Source organism: Neolamprologus brichardi, chromosome 11 (genome assembly GCF_056152115.1).
Source record: "Neolamprologus brichardi isolate AB-2024 chromosome 11, ASM5615211v1, whole genome shotgun sequence".
In the NCBI taxonomy this organism is placed as follows: Eukaryota; Metazoa; Chordata; class Actinopteri; order Cichliformes; family Cichlidae; genus Neolamprologus; species Neolamprologus brichardi.
The window spans coordinates 3,531,499-3,550,848 of record NC_142114.1 but is presented as its reverse complement, the minus strand read 5'-3'; the positions used below and the strand labels follow the sequence as shown (position 1 = coordinate 3,550,848).

The window sequence follows — 19,350 nt, the reverse complement described above, 5'->3', positions numbered from 1 at the left end:
ATATCGGACTGTCATACCATGATCGGATATGGGTCGCATAGGGTCAAAAATATCGGATTTGATGCGCTTTCGCCTGCAGTGTGAACGTAACCTAATATAACCCTGTACATGCTGACTGATATGACAACAGACAAATCTGTCCTTCAGTTGTTGTGTCTAAGCTTCGATCAGTATTTTCATTCTTTTCATTATGGCTTATCAAGTGCAGATTTGATGGCCCTAATGGGAACACTGGGCTCACTTTAAAAGGTTTATGCAGTGACCTGCTCATTTATTGTTCACGTGGTTTGTGGTGAGATTTTTAGTTGACTTCAATTATGCTGCACACAACTAGCCTACTTTGTGTCTTTCCTTCTGACGTGACCCATAATGCAAGTCTTTGCACGTGTGACATGAAACGCATGTCAGGTAAATTAAAGACCCACTGTGATGTACATGCAGTATTAATGTCAAAGTTGCTCCTGGGAGCATTTCTGCCAATTCCACTCCTGTCCAATCAGATGAGTCCCTGTGCATCGTAAGAGCCAGACCTCAGGGGGTCAACGTGGCTGTCATTTGGAATGAGTTTATTTCACCGCTTGGTGGAACATTTTTGTCATAATTGCATCTCTGTCAGAGGAAAACAAGCATTACAGGAATGTCTGGGACCTTTTTCTTTTTTTTTTTTACCAGCCTTGCTAATAGCCGATAAAAAGCTGCATAATTCAGTCTGCTTTATCTTGAGGAGCTCAAAATTGAACTCTTATGAGAGTCACTGATCCTGTTAATATATTCACACCTCCTGTTATTATGTTGCATACATGGTTCATAGTGGCTGTGGCCTATTTTTGAAAGCTTTCCCTTCTGACTCTGTCTGAAATTTTTCTCTGGAGTGAAGTGATGAATTTGTAACACTGTCCTTTGTTGTTGCTGCATGCAGCCTCTCTATAAATGGAATCAGATGAGACTTGGTAGGCAGGCAGTTTCCCCCACATAACATAATCATGCAGGCAATTAAAGATTGTAGTGAACACTGGACCTATGGTGGTATGAATGTGTTGAACAGTATCTTTACGATTCAGCAACTGATAATTCTGACATGATATTATAGTCATTAGTGTGTTGACGTGAGTTTAGTGTGTTTTAGTTACGTTCACCGAGTGCAGATGTGTCTCAGCCGACAGACAGCATTGTCATCAGAGTTATTATGCCGCTGGTGGGGCTAAAAAAAGTGAAAAAACTATTGTGCAAACATTATATAACAGCAGAATAACAGCTCCATCCTCAAAGCTCAGTATGTCTGCCTTCATGTGTACCTGCAGCTAATACAGGTTTAACTTTTAAGTTTTAGCCTCTCCCAGGTCTCAGAGGGCAAGAGTCACACTCTCAGATCAAAACGCTCTGGCCAACTTAGAAGCAGAACCTTCATTTAGTTTTTTTTCTTAAACAAATCCATTCAAAGGTGGACTTGCTGGTGTGTTTCAGATTGTGGACATGCTGCATAACCCAAGATTTTCTGGATAGAGCTGAATTCATGGTTTCATCAATTACAGCAAATCCTCCATGTCATGACCCACTGGCCAGTTGCAGACACACTGCTGGCCCAGAACAGTTTCAGCTCTGGCCCCAGATGTGTACCGTAATCAAACCATGTAATAACAACATGTGCTGGAACATAATAGTGCAAAAGAAACATGATGAAACTGTGTTCAGACTGATTCTTATACTGCGCTTTTCTACTCTCCCAGATTACTCAAAGTGCTCAACATGCCACATTCACCCAATCACACACTTTCTCTAAACTGAGTGCTTCCTAACTACATTCATACTCTCGACATGTAGACTGGAGGAGTCAGGGATCAAACCACTAACCTTCCGGTCAGTAGGTGACCTGCTCTACCTTCTGAGCTGCAGCCACCCGGTGGTAAACATGAGTAAACCCTCGCTAGGTTTTGGATAAAGTGTACACTCACAAACCTGTCAAACTTGCATTTAAAACGCTGGCTACCATAGCAGTATAGTATTGCAACATGACATTTGGGTCTTCAAACAAAAATAGGAAAATAGAAACATAAATAGTGCCATCGTTGCTGGTTGACATACACCAGTCCGCCAGAAGTGCCAGGTTGATGCTGGATCCGGGCCAGACCTGTTTTCTATGAGCTTGGGCCACATAAACCAAACCACAATCGGGCCAGATGTGGAATGCCATCACATAAACAGTGCCATCTACTCCAGGCCTGGCCCATATCTGGATGACACCACTTATCATGCCAGAAGTCAGCCAGCAGTGCCGGCTTGACACCAGATCCAGGCCAGACCTGTCTGCTATGTGGGGAGGTGGCAAAGCAGCTCCAGACCATCACACTACCTAATGGGACTTAAACCTTCCAAAAACTTCAGCTTTTGTCTTGTCAGTCCACCGAATATTTTCCCAAAACATCTTGAAGATCATCAAGATGTTTTTTGTTTGTTTTTTCCCACAAATGTGAGATTTGTGTTCTTTTTAGTAGTGGTTTTCACCTTGGCACTGTACCTAACAAACTGACAGGAACAAATTAAATCCAGATGCAGATGAAAGAAAAGACAGGATTACAGCTGTTACACACATTTTAATCAGATGTTGGAAGTATCTTAGGGCTGGGTATCGATTTTAATTTCTATAACTGATTCGATTCAATTCAATTTTTAGTCAGTCAGAAATATTATAAATCTGATCATTTATCAGTACATATCTATATTTACATATCTATGAATAAAAACAAAGCTGACACTTGTGAGACTTCATCAGAGGTGTGAGCATCACAGCAGATACCTTTGTGTCAAAGTAACTGAGGATAAAACACAGAAAAATATGAAGGAGATTTTCGTGGCCTCGCTTTTTATAGCAGTTAACCTTAAAAATATTCTGCAGTAAAACAATAACAGAAGAAAAGCATGAATCAACATATGAACATTACCTGATGCTGCTGAAGTGACGCAGAGCAAAGGTACAGAGGTTTTATTAGAGTCACAGCTAAGAGTTTTGCAATTTGGCATAATTTTGAAAAGTTTACATGTCTTTGGTATTGAACAGCAGACATGAGGCTTTCTTGTTGGAGGTCAAAAGGTGAGAGATGAAAATCAAACAAACAAACAAAAAAAAAAAACAGCCGCTGACATCGCTGTACACAACGGTAGACTGGTGTGTAATAAGCAAGCAAATAATAAAGAAAACATATTTTTGTTGGGAAACTGTTCTCTCGCTGAGAGAGAGAAAGAGCTGTGCAGGAAGTGTGATTTCATTGTGGTGGAAGCAAAATTGCCAAAGTAAGTTTATCAAATGTGAAGCGTAGTTTTCATCTTCTTTGGCTGCTGGTTCAGTGAATTTTGGTCAGAGTGACGAAACCTGCAGTGATGTTTACAGAACTTTTATTTTGAAAGGTCGAATGTAAGGCGGAAGGAGGATATAGAAAAAAGGAGACAACAGAAAACGGTAGATGAACAAGTTAGCGCTGCAGACTGTGTTGCCGCTGCAAGCCTGAGAATTAAAGAATGGAACTGAGAAATACTGAAGGTGTCATCATTAATGTTTGAGGCATGCAAACATTACACCTGCTGCTTCAGAATCTGTGATATGTCGGCTTCCAGCACGCGATGGCATGTCTGTGTACGAATCCGTTTACCTCCTCTCATTTTAGCTGGAAAGGGGGAAAACCAAGGTATCTGAAGGAAACCCACAAGTTCAATGTTAGAAAGGGAAGGCTGGAATGTTAAATAAAAGGCAAAAGGTGAAACCGAGACTTGACTAAACTGGGCAAACCAAAGCAAAGCTAAGACACCAAAACACAGGGAAACCGGATCATGAGACCTGGACGAGGGAACTGGAACATGATGCGAGGAACACAGACAACCCGACAAAGGACAAAAGAAAACAGACACAATATAAGCACATGAGGTCATTAGGGAGAGAGGAAACACATGGGAACACTGCTGGGATGAATAGACCTAACGACACAGAGGAAGCAAAATTAAACACACTGAACACAGGACCGACACTGTCAAAGTAAAACAGGAAACACTAAGATGCAGACTAATGCACTCAATTTGACACAGGAGCCAGGAGGAAAGAATGCTCAGGGAAACTAGACGGGCTAGTCACAAAGAGTGGAAACGCAGAAACAGTAAAGGGAGATGATACATGGTGCGAGGGACATGGAGAAAGAGAGAGAGACATGACGGGCTGGGGACAACATACATGCAAGCACGGACGGAAGACACGGAGTGATAACACGAGGGGAATATGTAAATGGGAAAGGGAGGTGAGACAGGAAGGAGACACTGTATAACTTAAGAGACATACACAGAGGACAGACTAACACAGGAAATCGACAAGAAAACACAGATCATAAAATTAACTAAACTTAACACTTAAACATTTCCCCAAAACACCAAAAAGAAATCTAAATGACAGAAGACAGTCCAAATGATTGGTCAACAACCCAGCACCCTGACAAAAATCCTCCTTTGGAAGCAATATTGACTTATAAAATGTTACAAATGTTACATGTAATAATCTTTTGTCCTTTTGTTTAGTAAGCCCTGAAGTTTATTACGTAAAATATCTTTTATTTTAAAACACCCAGTGGGAACTTCTGTTATTCTCTTATTTTATTGTACATTTCACGTTAGTGCACATGTTCAGGAACTGAAAATGAATCCCCATGTTCAGAAGAATTACATATCAAATGCTGCAAACTCACAAGAGGCACCATCTGTATTGTGAAGTGCTATTTTCTGTTGCATAGTTTTGAAAAGAGTATGTGACTCCGTTTTTGCCTAGAAGAGACAAGTGTTCAGGAAAGTGAACGAGTCCCTGCAATATCAGTTTTCCTCCTGCCTCTAATGCATCTCAAAAGCGATGTTATACCAACCTGCTGCCAGGAAACATTATCTCTCTATGAAACTTTTCAATTTGGAACATCTGCAGTTTCTAAAGCATCCAAACTGTCTTCACACTTTAAAACGGTGCCATTAATGCACTCCAGCACCCTGCTGATCTCTCACAACCTCTGCAACTGTTTCAGAAGCCTGTGATGCTCTAAATTTACACTTCCAAACCTACTAAGATTTTTTCATGTTGCTGCCTGAGGTATTGTGTATTTGGATTTTGGACTAGTCAAACAGCAGGCTGTCACTGCGTCACCTGAGTCACTGCTAACTAAAATGAAAGGAAAATGCACTTGCAGAAGTAGAAGCAGGGATGTTTCAGCAAGCTTTATGCCTCGTGTTTTGAATCTTCCTTGTTAAACCCGAGCATAAAGTTTTTAGTGTTCACCTTTATGACTGTTGTGTCTGAGAGAAGACTCTTTGAACTGCACAGACTCAATGATCTATAACTCTGTACTCCGACTGCCTCATCTTCCAGCTCTTGAGTGCCGTTTTGCTACCTTTGCTCATGAGTTGTTAAATGAAATGCATTTGATGTTGAGAGCTGTCAGACCCTGGTGTGATATTCATGTCTTGGATATACACCTGCCTCTTTGATATACAATCCATTTAATTAGGAATTGCAAAGCAAACTTCACCTCGACCAACTGCCTCCTGATGGGTAAATAATCGCGTAGCTCATACAGTTCAGAGGAAGGGAAGCCTGGAGCCGTGGCTGTTCTTAAATCTGGTGAAAACTCGTCACCTGTGTCCTTCCATTGCCGCTACCATAATAAATACTACTGCTTTCATTTTAAGGTTACTTGCTCAAACAGATGCTTGCACAAAAGACCTATGAGGCTGCTTTCCACTCTCACTTGATTACATACAACTTAGCAGATGTTTGGAAAAAGTCGTGTTTGTCAGAAAAGGGAGCCAGGGGAACGGCATTCAGACAGTACCAGATATTACATGCATGGTTGCTTATGTCTATGTGAAATGACCCAGACCAAAAAGAGACACAGTAGTGTGCTTGAGAGCACTGGAGGACAGAATACAGGATTCTGTTTGGATATTAAAAAGCTATTTCAGAGCTGCTCCTAAAAGACAGTTTGATAAACTACTGCAAACAAATGTAGTAACAAAAGTTCCCACTGTATAAACTTTACAATGGGCGCTTAAACCAATATATCTTTTCAGCTTTGCTATTTCTCTCGAGCTATTAAGGTGGGATGTTGGGAAAAATGAATTTGTCTTTATGCAAGCTGTCTGCAGTGGTCTATAAACAGAAATGTGCAGACCTCAGAGTTCATACAAAGATGTCCGATCTAAGGAGATTTAAAACAAAAACGCAATAATGACACAGCAGGAAGATTTGTTACAAATCAAAACCAGCAGGATGTCTTTGCTGGAGTCAGGAGTGCTGAATAATAGCTCCAAAAGCTTTTTAATAATAATGATAATAATAATAATAATTATACTATTACTGCTACTACTAATAATAAAAAAATAATAATAATAATAATGAATATTCACATTTTCCTCCTTAAATGGTGGCCAAAGTGTCTCCTCCATTTCAGACAGTCCTCACAAACAAAATTATCAAGTGTAATGAGGCTGAAGCATCGAGCATTTGCAGTCGTAGCGCCTAAGCTGTGGAATAATTTACCCCTATACATCAGACAGGCTCCCACTGTCAATCTTTTTAAATCTTATCTTAAAACACATTTTTATTTACTGCCTTTTAATACAGCGTGAGAGTTACTTGTTAATTCATATTTGGCGTTTGCTATCAATACTCTAAGTTATTTTATTAGGTATGTTGTATTCTTGTACAGCACTTTGGTCAACGCTCCTGTTGTAATTAAATGTGCTATATAAATAATTAAACCATTAAACCATTGAAGCCATTCTCATGGAAATTTAGCTCTCCTTGCCTCTTCTATTCAATGAGCCTTGTGGGAACTCGAAATGAGTGGAAAAACTCAGACTTTTCACCAAAGCAGGAGGAGGGAACTTCTATAAAAAACACCAGCTTTTATTAAAAATATGTAAAAAGAGAAAAAAAATGCACAAATGTTTAACAAAAGCACTTCGACGGAATAATGCATGTCTTTTATCCTGTCTTCCTTCTCGCACCCTAACTGGTCGCGGCAGATGGCCCCGCCCCTCCCCGAGCCTGGTTCTGCCGGAGGTTTCTTCCTGTTAAAAGGGAGTTTTTCCTTCCCGCTGTTGCCAAAGTGCTTGCTAACAGGGGGTCACATGATTGTTGAGGTTTTCTCTGTATGTATTATTGTAGGGTCTACCTAACCATATAAAGCGCCTTGAGGTGACTGTTGTTGTGATTTGGCGTTATATAAATAAAATTGAATTGAATTAATGAAGCTCTCGCTCACTATTTCTCCTTGTTTTCTCAGTGGCCTTGTAGGACATGATATACAGTCAGACATAAAATACACCTGTAGGTATATGTGGTAAACATTATATATAATATATAATATATAATACATAATGTGATATAATTTTTTTTAAATGCTTTAAAAACATAATTTCAGGTCTCTTCAAAAGCTCACACCCTTAGTCACTCCACCCTCACAAGTAAAAAAGGGCTTGCCTTCTTTACCTTTCAGAATAAAATGAACCAGATGTTCTTTTTATTGACACAAGAACTATTACTGTGTACCCTCTCAGTTAAACATCGCTGATAGGATCTTGTTTATGGCTCTATTTCCACAATTAGATAAACATCTCAGTTGCACTGAGCCAACAAAGCCGTGATCCATTTGGAGGTCGATGAGAGCCGGCTGCTATTAGGAAGGCACTGTTCCTCACTGTCTTCTGATGGGTGAGAGGAGGGAGCTACAGTATTCACCGTCACATCTGTTTTCTTGGATGACTAATCTCGCTACAGAGTAACTCTGTCCAGCACGCCGTTTCTCAATAAGGACCTAATGAGGACTTTGGTTCGCAGTCGGCCTTTTCCTATCGAGCTCCTTTGAAGGAAAACAGGAAGCTCGCAATTAGCTGTTCAATTGCCTGCTTTTTAAATCTTCATTCATTCAGCAACTCATTCCATTTTGTGGTTACAATACGGTTATTTTCTAGGTAGAATTAAAAATGTAAAATGTTTGAAGGAGCCTCTGCAACCCTGTCTTCATTGTAAGTTCATTTAGTCATTTCTTCTATTTGCTGCTAATGCAGAATTTATGTTTTGGTATATTTTCAAGCCAGAAATGATTAATGTCTTCTTGCCCACATTGTGCTGCTGACATTTCTGAGATAAAACTTTCATTCAAACAAGTTTCTGTTTATAATGTAACAAATATATAATATGAGTTTGTTATTATCATCATTGTATAACATTCTGTCAGTCCTACACTTACAGAACCTTGACCACATAATCCTCCTCATCAATCCAGTCCTGGGAAAGGCTTCCTACATTGGGTCCCATCCTGGTTTAAGCCTTTGGTCATAATCCTACAGACCACGTGTTTGAGCCACAGAGGACTCTTAACCTATTCCTTTTAGTTCAAATAATCTTTGGAAGAAACCCCGAGCTGCTGAGGGGGCCAGTGATGCAACGATGTCAAACACTTTACATCAACAGAAACGATACAGCACAGGATCACTCAGTGTACAGGAATTAGCCATGCTGTGTTTCAGGGAAACAAGGTTAAGGTGGAAATGATGCCATTGCCTTTAGCCAGCTGTAAATGTCAGTGTCGATCAGGAGCTACTAACACAAATGCAACCATGCAGCGAGTCCTCCGCTTCCAGAGAGTGAAGGTCTGAATGGCAACAAGTTGTTGAGTTGATGTAATGCCTTCAACCCCTGTTCAGAAAACCAAACACATCGTCTGTCTTGTATGTATGGTATTTATAATATTTACATTTCTGTTTTTTCTCCCACTGTTGATGATTATGCTTGTCTGGGTTTATAGACTGTGTTATGGAAAGATATGAAAAATAATATTGCTTTTCTGTTTATCTTTTGCTATAGACATTCCTCACTGGTTATGGTCACCTTCTGCTCAGCTCCTTTATCACAGCTGTGAGCAGTGACAGCTCTTTTCTTCCTTTAATAACATTCGAAAACATTGTTTAACAAATACGAACATAGATGGGCTGCAGACGCCTCCTTCTGCCCTGCCAGCGCCACAGTGGCTCTCTCTCTCTCTCTCGCTGACAAATTATACCTTATAGCTGCACCATATTCACAATGATGAGTGAATTGGAAAAGCCAAACCATTTTTGTCCTATAATAACATCTTCCTTTAGTCAGCTGAGTGATTTGGTTCCCGTGGGTTCTGTATCCATCTGTTGAAGGAATAATTTTTCACATTTTTGAGGTAAATTTACTTTCTTTCATACCAACAGTAACCAAAGATGACTTTTAACTCTATTGTTATGTAAGGAAGGCTAAATATGGACTCTGCTCCTGCAACAACCGGACCCGCATCCTGTGATTTCTGTGAGTCGTGCTCTTAACTTTCTGCAAACATGTCTGACAAGCCTGACGTCACTGAGGTTACAACCTTTGACAAGACCAAGCTGAAGAAGACCGAGACTCAAGAGAAAAACCCACTGCCAACCAAAGAAGTCATCGAACAGGAGAAGGCAGAGTCATCATGAAGACCAGGCCTCCTACGTGCTGTACATTTGACAAGCTTTGTCTCTATCAAGATGCATTTCAAGTTTCATAACCTACTTGAGAAATGGCTGTAAAACTCACACTATTCACTTGGCTTGATGACCCTCTGTGCAGTGTGGCTTTGTCACCTTTAGGACCTGGTCATCTGTTTGCATCGTGTGGCATCAATGAGCAGGGGGGAAACAACTGACAAATCTGCACTTGGCAATTTGTGGCCCTACTCCAGTCACCTGTAATGCTCACAAGCAAGCTGTTGTAAAACCTGAAATGCGCAAGATTTGTTTAATATGCACAATAAAAAAAAAATGTAAATTTCAAAAAAAAAAAAAAAAAAAAGGAAGGCTAAATATGAAACTACTGCAATGCTGAAATCATACCCAGTGTGTCCTTGAGCTTAATAGAAACTCCCACTCGTCAAATGGACGTCCTATCTTTTTACACTTTGGCTGATTTTTACTGATATAAATACAAATATAAACAGGCAGAGAGAACAAGTTTAACTTTCTTGACATTCCTTCTTTCTACTTAGCTAAGGCTTGAGTCACACAGGCCAACTCGTGAGGCCGTTCGGTGACTCCCTGGTTGGTGAGTGGCTGAAGGTTGTTGGCAGTTGCTGGATGAATACCAGTTCCAATACCAATGCTGGTACTGGCATTCAATGGGTCGGACTGGAGTCATCACAAGGCTAATTCTGGCCCCCGGGCCTTATGTCTGTCACCCCATCATTAGCATGAAGCCGTGAGAGTAGTCCAATGTTTACAATTGAAAACTTGGATTTCAAACAACTTTCAATAGTTACAATTACAGACATTTAAGTTGCCCATTACAAGCTTACAGACCTCTGACCCCATATTAATGACCTCATTACTCAAAAGCAGTTCTTAATAATGACAATGGACAGACCTTTGACTGAGTGATTTGTTAACATTTCATAACAAGAACAACATTAGCTATAACTTGTAAACACTTTATAAAGGGTCATTGTAATTGGAGCAACTCTGAAGTGCAGGTTCAACCCCAGCTCTAAGCCGCCCACTGCACAATCAAAGGGAACTATAAAGGAGAACCATAGACTACATAAAGATGCCTGTTTATCATGTTTATATATGTATGGGTTTGTATACATACATAGATTTTGGAGAACATACAGTTCTCCACAACTAGGAGCTAATCCGACCCTCCCCCCTCTCTTGGGATTGCACTGCCATCTGCAAACACTGTTGAGCCATATGAAGGGAAGGGAACGAACGCAGTCTGGTGGTGCTTCCACAGCTGTCGAAAACACAAGTCTCAACCACTGCAGCAGAACTGAAAAGCTCCAAGTCATCAAAAAAAGATAAAAAATCACCACATATGCCTTTGAACGATGAGTCGTAATAAACACAGGAGTGTTTTCAGCCAGTGCTCATTTTTATAAATTTGGACCAAAAACAAAATATCACCAGCATTGCTGTGTGTCATCACGGTGGTGTAATATCACTTAGTAAACAGCTTTTAAAAAATGCCCAGAAGTGTGGAGAACCTCTGTAACCGTCACCCTCTAATTGCCACAGCTGCCAGTGGGAAAACTGGCAGGTTATATTTACAAAGCTGCTTCTGTAAAACAACCAAAATGTGCTGTTGATTTGCAGATAGAAACTAAGCACTGAAAAGCAATTTGCAGCAAGTAAACCTTATGCATTTCACCTAAAAAAAAATCAGTGAGAATTTCATAGAGACCAGGTAATTACATGAAATTGCAGGAAATGTGCAAAATAAGCTTCCTCAATGAATGCTTTTGTAATCTAATTTATGGGAGAGAGCAGAAATCAGAGTAAGGATGATTTAAGCTGTCAATAGTTAAATTTTAAATTTGGTTTTATGGTGTGGATCTTATCTCTTTCCACTTACAGGACAAAGTAACCTTTCACTCACTTGTCAGCTAAAATTAACGTCTAACACCGTGGATCCACTCGACAGCTTTTCTACTCCACAGAAATTATCCGTGTTTACTATTTTCTAATTACTTTCCTTTAAAAGCTTTCATTTTTTTCATTGTTTTCCTTTAGGCAGCTCTCAGTTGGTTTTCAGCTAAACCTCAGTTTCCATTTCCGCATATTCATCATTCAGCGTCCTTTCTGGCCTAATGCAGATATAAACTTCTCAGTATGTGTCACTGCCCTCGAATGTTGCAGGGAGGTTAGCGGGGCTTCCAGAGGACAGCAAAAGGCAGAATTGTAGAAGCGCTCTCTCGTTCTCTTTCAGGGAGAATACATATGGAGATAGCGCCACTGTTTCCCTGACAACTGCATTTTACCGTCGACTGGGGGGGGGGCAGTGCTCACTGAAGTCCTCCAAATCCGACTTTCTCTTCTCTCATTTCCACCCAATATAAATGCATACTTTTCTGTCACTCTTCTTTCTTTTCTTTGCTCCTAAATTTGCCTCTCAGGGCTGTGTTTTTTTTGTAAAATCTCTTCACTTCATCTCGTTCTGTAATTTTTTTCCCTCTCATCCTGAGCCAGTTTGGTATATTTTTCTGTTTCTGTCACCCTTGGATTATCTATGGTGGCCCTGAGAGCTCAATGAACTGCAAATGAAGAAAAACAAGCAAAAAAAGGAAAGCAGTAGCTGCGAGTCACACTGACGACACTGTCTTTGCTTCCAGGGAACACAATAAAGTGATGGACTCAGCTGGGACATGCTCGTTGTTTATTGCTTTTGTAACCTTGGAAGTCATTTAATGTCTGTGAAGCTTTATTTTGACATTACATTGGTGTTACATGATTCATGCGACCATGATTCATACAGCCTTTTCCTTATTCGCCAGCTCCCGTATTTCAAATACTCTGAAAGAACAAACACTGTTAAGTGTAAACTGCTGTATTCATTTTGACAATATCTTGCAGATGAACTAAGACAGTCCTAGAAATTTGTTTTAAGTTTAATTAAATTCAACTCCTGAGACCTAGTGGCACCACTGGTATATTCACTTATACATCATAAACACTTTAAAATTATTGTTTACATATTTGGAGCTGTGCCTTTGTTTTGCATGACAAAAGCCAGAAAAACATTGCTGTAGAACTTGACCTCAGCTTCTACAGATGGATGTACTCTGTGGTATCAAGGGACATAACAGTCAAATGCTTTTCTCAACCTTTTAGCAGGTTTCCTTTTAACAGAGAAAGCTGATGAGCCACAGAAACAGTCATGTGTATAATAAAATTCTGTCTCATCCAGCTGTTAGAGAAGCCTTTTCCTCCCTCCCCTCATGTAATTTTTGATTTTTCTAATAAGTTTTTGTACAGTTTTGCAAGCTCTGTGTCTGTGCCTTACACTCCTGCGATTGCTAGAGAAGTACCTCGTTCTTCCATCTAATTTCCCACCTGACACCCATTTTCATACTGCACCGTCACTACAAATTAGCGCAGATATCCAGCGACCCTCAAGGAAATTGTCCAGTGAGAGCAGGAGTAAGGACAGTCAATGAAAGAAAATAACGTGTGTGTGTGTGTGTGCGTGTGTGTGTATAAACATAATTAGTGTAAAAACCTTCAGGTAAAGAGGCATTAAAGATTTATTGCTGAAATATTGCAGGCCATTTGGAGTGTGTGTTACAGACATGCTCCATTAAACAAACACTTGTCAATTAACAAAAGAGCAGTTCAATTACAAAACCATTTATTATTCCTTTTTTCAAACCATTACTCAGGCATATGTTAACAGCCCAGAACCACCATCTCTGCTGCAGAACTCAGAAGTGCCTTAATGTGCCGGTAAAGGACCTAAATGCATGATTTAAAAGGCAGGCAGAGTTACATTTTATTCAGATTGTGGAGGAGTCGAATGAGAAACACAAAGCAGCAATTCTAATTCCATAATTCTTCAAAAGTGGCCCAAAAACGTCAAATAAACCACAGGGAGGAAAGCAAAGGGAAACAAACAGGTATATAAGGAGCTTCCAAAGCAAAAGACAAAAGGGAAACTAAAAGAAACAAACAGGATTTATTGAAGTACAGAGTTTGAGTAATAAACCATTTGTTGTTTAGACTGTGAGGAAGCCACATAGCAGAGCAGAGTCCAAGAGCAGAGCAGGATGGGAAGTAGGACAGAGCAATTCTGCCAAGAGGAGTGCTCAAATATGCAGCCAGGGGTGTAAAGGATCACAGGTGAGGCAGGACTTACTCAGACGGTTCAGTGATTTATTCACTGTGCCAAAACTGTTCAAACAGAAGATAAACTCTAGGGAAGATCCAGGGCTTCCGTACGACAGGGATAATCCACAAATCCACACAGATCCAAAGCTTCAGTCACAAGAACACAAAACAGCTCACTGCTCTTTAGCCAGGGTGTCTCCAGAATGTGCTGACAAGGAAACAGGTAAGCACCGACACAGAGATAAAAGCTCCAGATCACACCAGCTGCTCTCTTTACACCATCCATCAAAGACTGAAGGTCTTCCACCGCCTTAACTAGAGGCCACAGACGAGGACAGCAGGAGCAGGTGTGTGACTGCATCGTGTGTGTGGAAGCAAAAGGTGGGAAGTTGAGGAAGGCCTCGTTTCAGCATCAAAACCAAAACACACACACACGAGCGAGAGGAAACGGACCAAAGGTGGTGAGCCAGCATGGCGAGGACAGAGGGATCGTGACAAGAAGATTGTTGGTGGCAACTAAGTCATTAAAGGTGTATCCTGTACAATTATTCAATCTGTGAACAAAAACAGTTCAAAGGAATCATTAAAAGTCCAACAAACACCACGACGTTCATGCCCGTGATGAATTTATGCTTGAAACTTTTGCAACGACTTGATACGACAGACGCCCAAGGCCAGTTGGGAGGAGTCAACACAACAGGGGCGAAAACAGAGAGCAACAGGAGCGGAAACTATTTTAAACCAACATCATATTGTCAACCTAAGTTTCACTGAATCAATATTATATTACTAATACACTTACCACTTTTCAAATGCGACGTCAAATTCTGTCATTGATTATTGTTTGATTAATACTGAAGCAGATACATCACAAAAGAAGATTAACAGAGCCTCAGTGGTATTTCAGCAAAGTACCAAAGTAACATTAGGCCTGATGTAACATGTAAATGACAACAGACAACTTCAAATCAGGTAAAAACACAAGTCTTTCATCTTTTTAACGTCACATTTGGTGAATTCGCTCCTACATCTTGTCCTGCCTCCACCCGGTCTGGATCGAAGCTGTGAACTGCCAGGGGAAACGGCCAGTTTGCTGAGTCAGAAGACATAAAGGAAAAAAACTGAATAAGCACGTGAAAAAAATATGACAGGACCACACTTTGCTCAGATTTTCCAATTTGTATCTATCTTTCTGTCTATTTCCCTAATTCATCCTAGCAAACATAATCATTCTAAGTTCTATCAGTTACGTTACCAAGGAAACTTCACTAAATGACATTTTAGAAGTATCTGATAGTGAGCGCTCTGACAGCCATAAATATAATGAGTGTTTTACAATACACATACAAAATAAGATCAGATAAGCTTTGCTGTCATTAAGCACAAGCATACAATTAAATTACTGCTATACTTGGTGCATATAAACAAATATGAACAGTCAGACCATTAGAATAAAAGGGCAATAAAAAACAATACGTCCTGTTCTGTTATAGATAAAAACAAGAGATATGTAGGTGATAATCCTGACGATAGCAGCTTTAATGGCATAAGCAGGCAGTGATGGATATTACTGATTAAATAAATACATTATTAACTCTGATGTATTCACAGAGGAGATTTATGGAGTATGGTAATATTGTCTACCACGAGATCATCTCCCGGGCAACTATAAATCAGCGACTTGTCAATCTCATCATTGTCACCTGATCCGCTGTCACTTATGAGCAGGACTATGAATCAATGCCGTTGCTGTCACACTGCCAGGTTTCATCAGTATTTTAATGTTGATCCGACATTAATTTAGCAGTGAGACTTCAATCTCAGACATAATAACGATTCAGACGAGAACAATTTTTCGGTGCTGTCTTCCTATCTGTGAGTGTTTAACAGGCGAGGACAATAGGATCAAGGGGAGGAACAAGAAGACTAATGGAAGTGAACAGGTAGCTGGATAAACACAGAAAAGAAAAAGACACGGAGCAGACAAATCCAGGATAAAAGCCCAAAAGCACTCAAGGAACTAAGTAAACAACATATAACAGGAAACAGCTAAATAAACACTGAAGTCGGGCTTGTTATAACCCCGAGTGAATAATGTTTTTCCAGAAGGAGAGCTGCTCCAGAATTTGAACCTTTAAAAAAGATATATTAAAAAAAATAAAAGCCTGACTTCCCAATTGAAGGCTGTTTCTGCCTCCTCTTTGGTTTGCTGTGTTGCCTCTGCTCACGCAGCATTACAACAAATCATGTCCCCCTAAATAAAAACTGATTTTAGGCTCTCATCGCTCTCACCGTGAAAGCTTGACTACAAAGCTCACGTTAACGGCTGACACAACGTGTGCTGAAAGCATTTTAAATTAGCACACGCTGCCTGGGTCTTGTCGAATCTACATTGTGCGGGCTGTCTCTTCCCAGTGGAAATCAGAAAAGCTCATCAAGTGCTAGACCCAAACAAATCACTGTTGCATAATTATCAACAGAAACTGCTGAAACTCATTATCCATTATTACTAAACATGGCTGTGAATGGAAAAACACACACACACACACTCAGAAGAAAACAGCATCTTGTGGATTTTCATTTAGCTCGTCCATGATCAGACAGAGGATTGTCAGTCACAGCTATCATGTCAGGGGAGACGTTCTCTTTACATAAGAAAATATTATTACCTCAATATTGTTAAGAAAGGGGGAAAACACTGAATGGATTTGGCACCAATGCTTTCATTATTGTTTGAAGTGAAAAGCTTGAATTAGTCCGAATAATTAATTTGTGCACACCAGTCAACCAAGTCTAAACTCTGAATTCATAAGACATGAGGTTTGAATTTAATAATGGAGGGAAATATATTTGACTGTGTGTTCTCTGTCTGTATTTATGCCCACTATTTATCAAGTTATGAAGGAAAAGACCACAGACATAAAACGAAGGAGAAGACTAAACCTCTCCAAGGACGCTATGGCACAAATAATATTCTTCAATATCCTGAAAATGACTACCAGGCTGAGCTGACAGCTCAGTAGTTTACAGCCTCATAAAAATCGTGAGCAGCTAACTTCTGTGGTAGTTCATTTCAAATTTGACTGTCAAATTATAATCATAAAATCGTTGTGGAAGAAGGGGAAAGAACATTCAAATTAATATAGCAGCAAAAGTGAGGCTGAATTTTACATACTGTATTTGGAAAACTGACAATTGACAGCATTGTTAATATTTTCACTCACTGTCATTGTTGAAAACAAATAGTTTGAGATTATTTGAGTTTAGAGAAATGTTATACTGCAGAAAGCAGCCATCCATAGATGACTGTGGTCATAAGGGATGGATATCATCAGCAACAACACTCAACCTGGTGCTTAAACGATGCTTAGTTGGTATTAAACAGTCCAGAGTGTGCCAAGAAAACATCCCAGTCAACAGAGTTGACAAAAGTACAGACAAAAGTCCAACAGCTAGCAACACACTGTGTGACAGGCTGCCCACAAACACTTTGTGTGTTTGCTGATATTTGTTGAGCTGATGGAAACGCTGAAATTGCCTGAAACTTAAAAAACATTTCTCCCTTTATGCTTGTTCCTCTTCTGTAGCGCTAGTTGCGATTCAAGGACACCTGCAGTCCTTCTGGTGTTGTGACAAAAACAAAGCAAACAAAAAAAATTTATATTTTAAATCCTGACTCATCCTGTTTTATGCAACTTCCTCTGGTGATTAATAAACGAACAGGCCTGCCTTTCCTGTGGTTCTGTTTAGGCTCAAGTCTGTTTGATGTTTGGAGGTGAAATAATAACTCTCCTCAAATACATTAAACCAAAAGTAAGTTTTTGAAAACGTACTGAAGAAAAGTACCTGAAAATTGTAGTTAAGTACAGTAACAAACTATTGGTACTTCTTTGCTTCTCAACTCTGCCTCTCACCCATTACACCACCATCACTATCCTGAACTCATACAGTGAGGTCCATATATATTTGGACACGGACACAAGTTTTTTTTTTAATTGTAGTTTTATAATGAACATGGACATAATGTGTAGACTGTCAGCTTTTACTTGAGGATGTCCACTTTTAAATTGGATGAAGAGTTTAGGAATTTCTGCTCCTTAACATGTGCCACCCTCTCTTTAAAGGGGCCAAAAGTAATTGACTCAAAGTGTCTTTCATGGCAAGTGTGGGCAGTTCCTTCGTTATGTCATCAATTAAGCAGATAAAAGGCCTGGAGTTGATTTGAGGTGCGGTGCTTCCATTTGGAAGACTTTGCAGTGAACAGACAACATGCGGTTAAAGGATCGCTCTGTGTAGGTGAAACAAGCCGTCCTTAAACTGCGAAAACAGAAAAGTCCATCCAAGAAACTGCTGCAATATGGCAGAGCGTTAAAAAGAAGGAAAGCAGCGTCTGCTGATGTCCATGAGTTCAAGACTTCATGTCATTGCCAGCAAAGGGTTTTCAACCAAGTATTAGAAATGAACAATTTATTTTTAGTTATTTAATTTGTCCAATTTTGAGCCGCTGAAAAGAAAGGATTGTATTAAAAAATCCTGAGCTTCTCACCATTTTCTGCAATCTTTTTGCTCAGCCCACTGAATTAAAGCTGAGCGTCTGCTGAAACGGTAATGTACAGAACAAAGATTAGAAAAAAGTTTTCTCCACCCAACTACTTATGAACCTCGCTGCACACGGCAGGTTCAGTCATGTTTTCCTGTTGATTATATAATTCAGACCCTACCATCTCCATGTCACAGCAGAAACTGAGACTCATCAGACCAGGAGATGTTTTTCCAATCTTCTGTTGACCAGTTTTGGTGACCCTTTGTGAACCATAGCCTCAGTTTCCTGTTTCTACTGGCAGAAATGCCACCCAGTGTGGTCAGCTTGCAGCCCATCTGCTTCAAGATTCACTGTGTTGTACACTCAGAGAACTGCTACTCACTGGATATTTTCTCCCCTTTGAATGGTTTTCTTTAAACCCTACAGATGGTTGTTTGGGAAAATACCAGCAGTTTAGCAGTTTTTTAAATATTCAGACCAGCTGTCAATCATGGCATGCTCGAAGCCACTATCATCACCTTTCTTCCTCTGTCTGATAATTTACTTGAACTTCATCAGGTCATCTTGATTATGTCTGAATGCACTGAATTGCTACAGTCTGATTGGCTGATTAGATAATTGTTAATAATATGATGGCTAGTGAGTATGTGATTATAACAGACATATTTAGGGACATAGTGCAAGTACAGGAAGCAACTAAGTGAACCTGCTTCAGTGCAAACTCCTTTGGTGCTGTTTGACTTGAGCACAGCATTTTTCCTCCCCACTGCATTCAATTAAATATATTGAAACACTTTCTGTTTAAATGCAAAAAACTGAGCAAATACACCCTTTTCTAAGCTCCTCACCTTTATCAATTATTTCTCCCACCCCAAATAATAAATATTAAAACTACAAACCTCTGACTTGCCCTACCTTCATTACAACCATCAACTATTATTAATCTGTGTTCACTATAATATGATATAAACATATGTGCGCTTATCCATATCTTTCTCAAACGTGATTTAAAGATGTTCTGTTTAGTTTTAAACTCCGGTGCTAAAGCAGAATAAACAGGTGTGAGATGATTTGTAGACCAGAGCAGCTTCGTTGTGCACCATGACTGAATGAAAGCACAGCAGGGTGTC

General features: G+C 39.8%; 1 protein-coding gene across 1 annotated transcript; it reads left to right on the top strand.

Moving 5' to 3' along the window:
- Positions 1-9,321: 9,321 nt before the first annotated feature.
- Positions 9,322-9,868, top strand: LOC148100438 (thymosin beta-12). The gene has a single exon (XM_087847682.1). The coding sequence runs from the start codon at positions 9,388-9,390 to the stop codon at positions 9,517-9,519; it is 132 nt and encodes a 43-aa protein (XP_087703808.1). The 5' UTR covers positions 9,322-9,387; the 3' UTR covers positions 9,520-9,868.
- Positions 9,869-19,350: the final 9,482 nt, after the last annotated feature.

What these genes read in the sequence shown, in the direction of transcription:
- LOC148100438 (XM_087847682.1), top strand. Translation starts at nt 9,388, where the DNA reads ATGTCTGACAAGCCTGACGTCACTGAGGTTACAACCTTTGACAAGACC.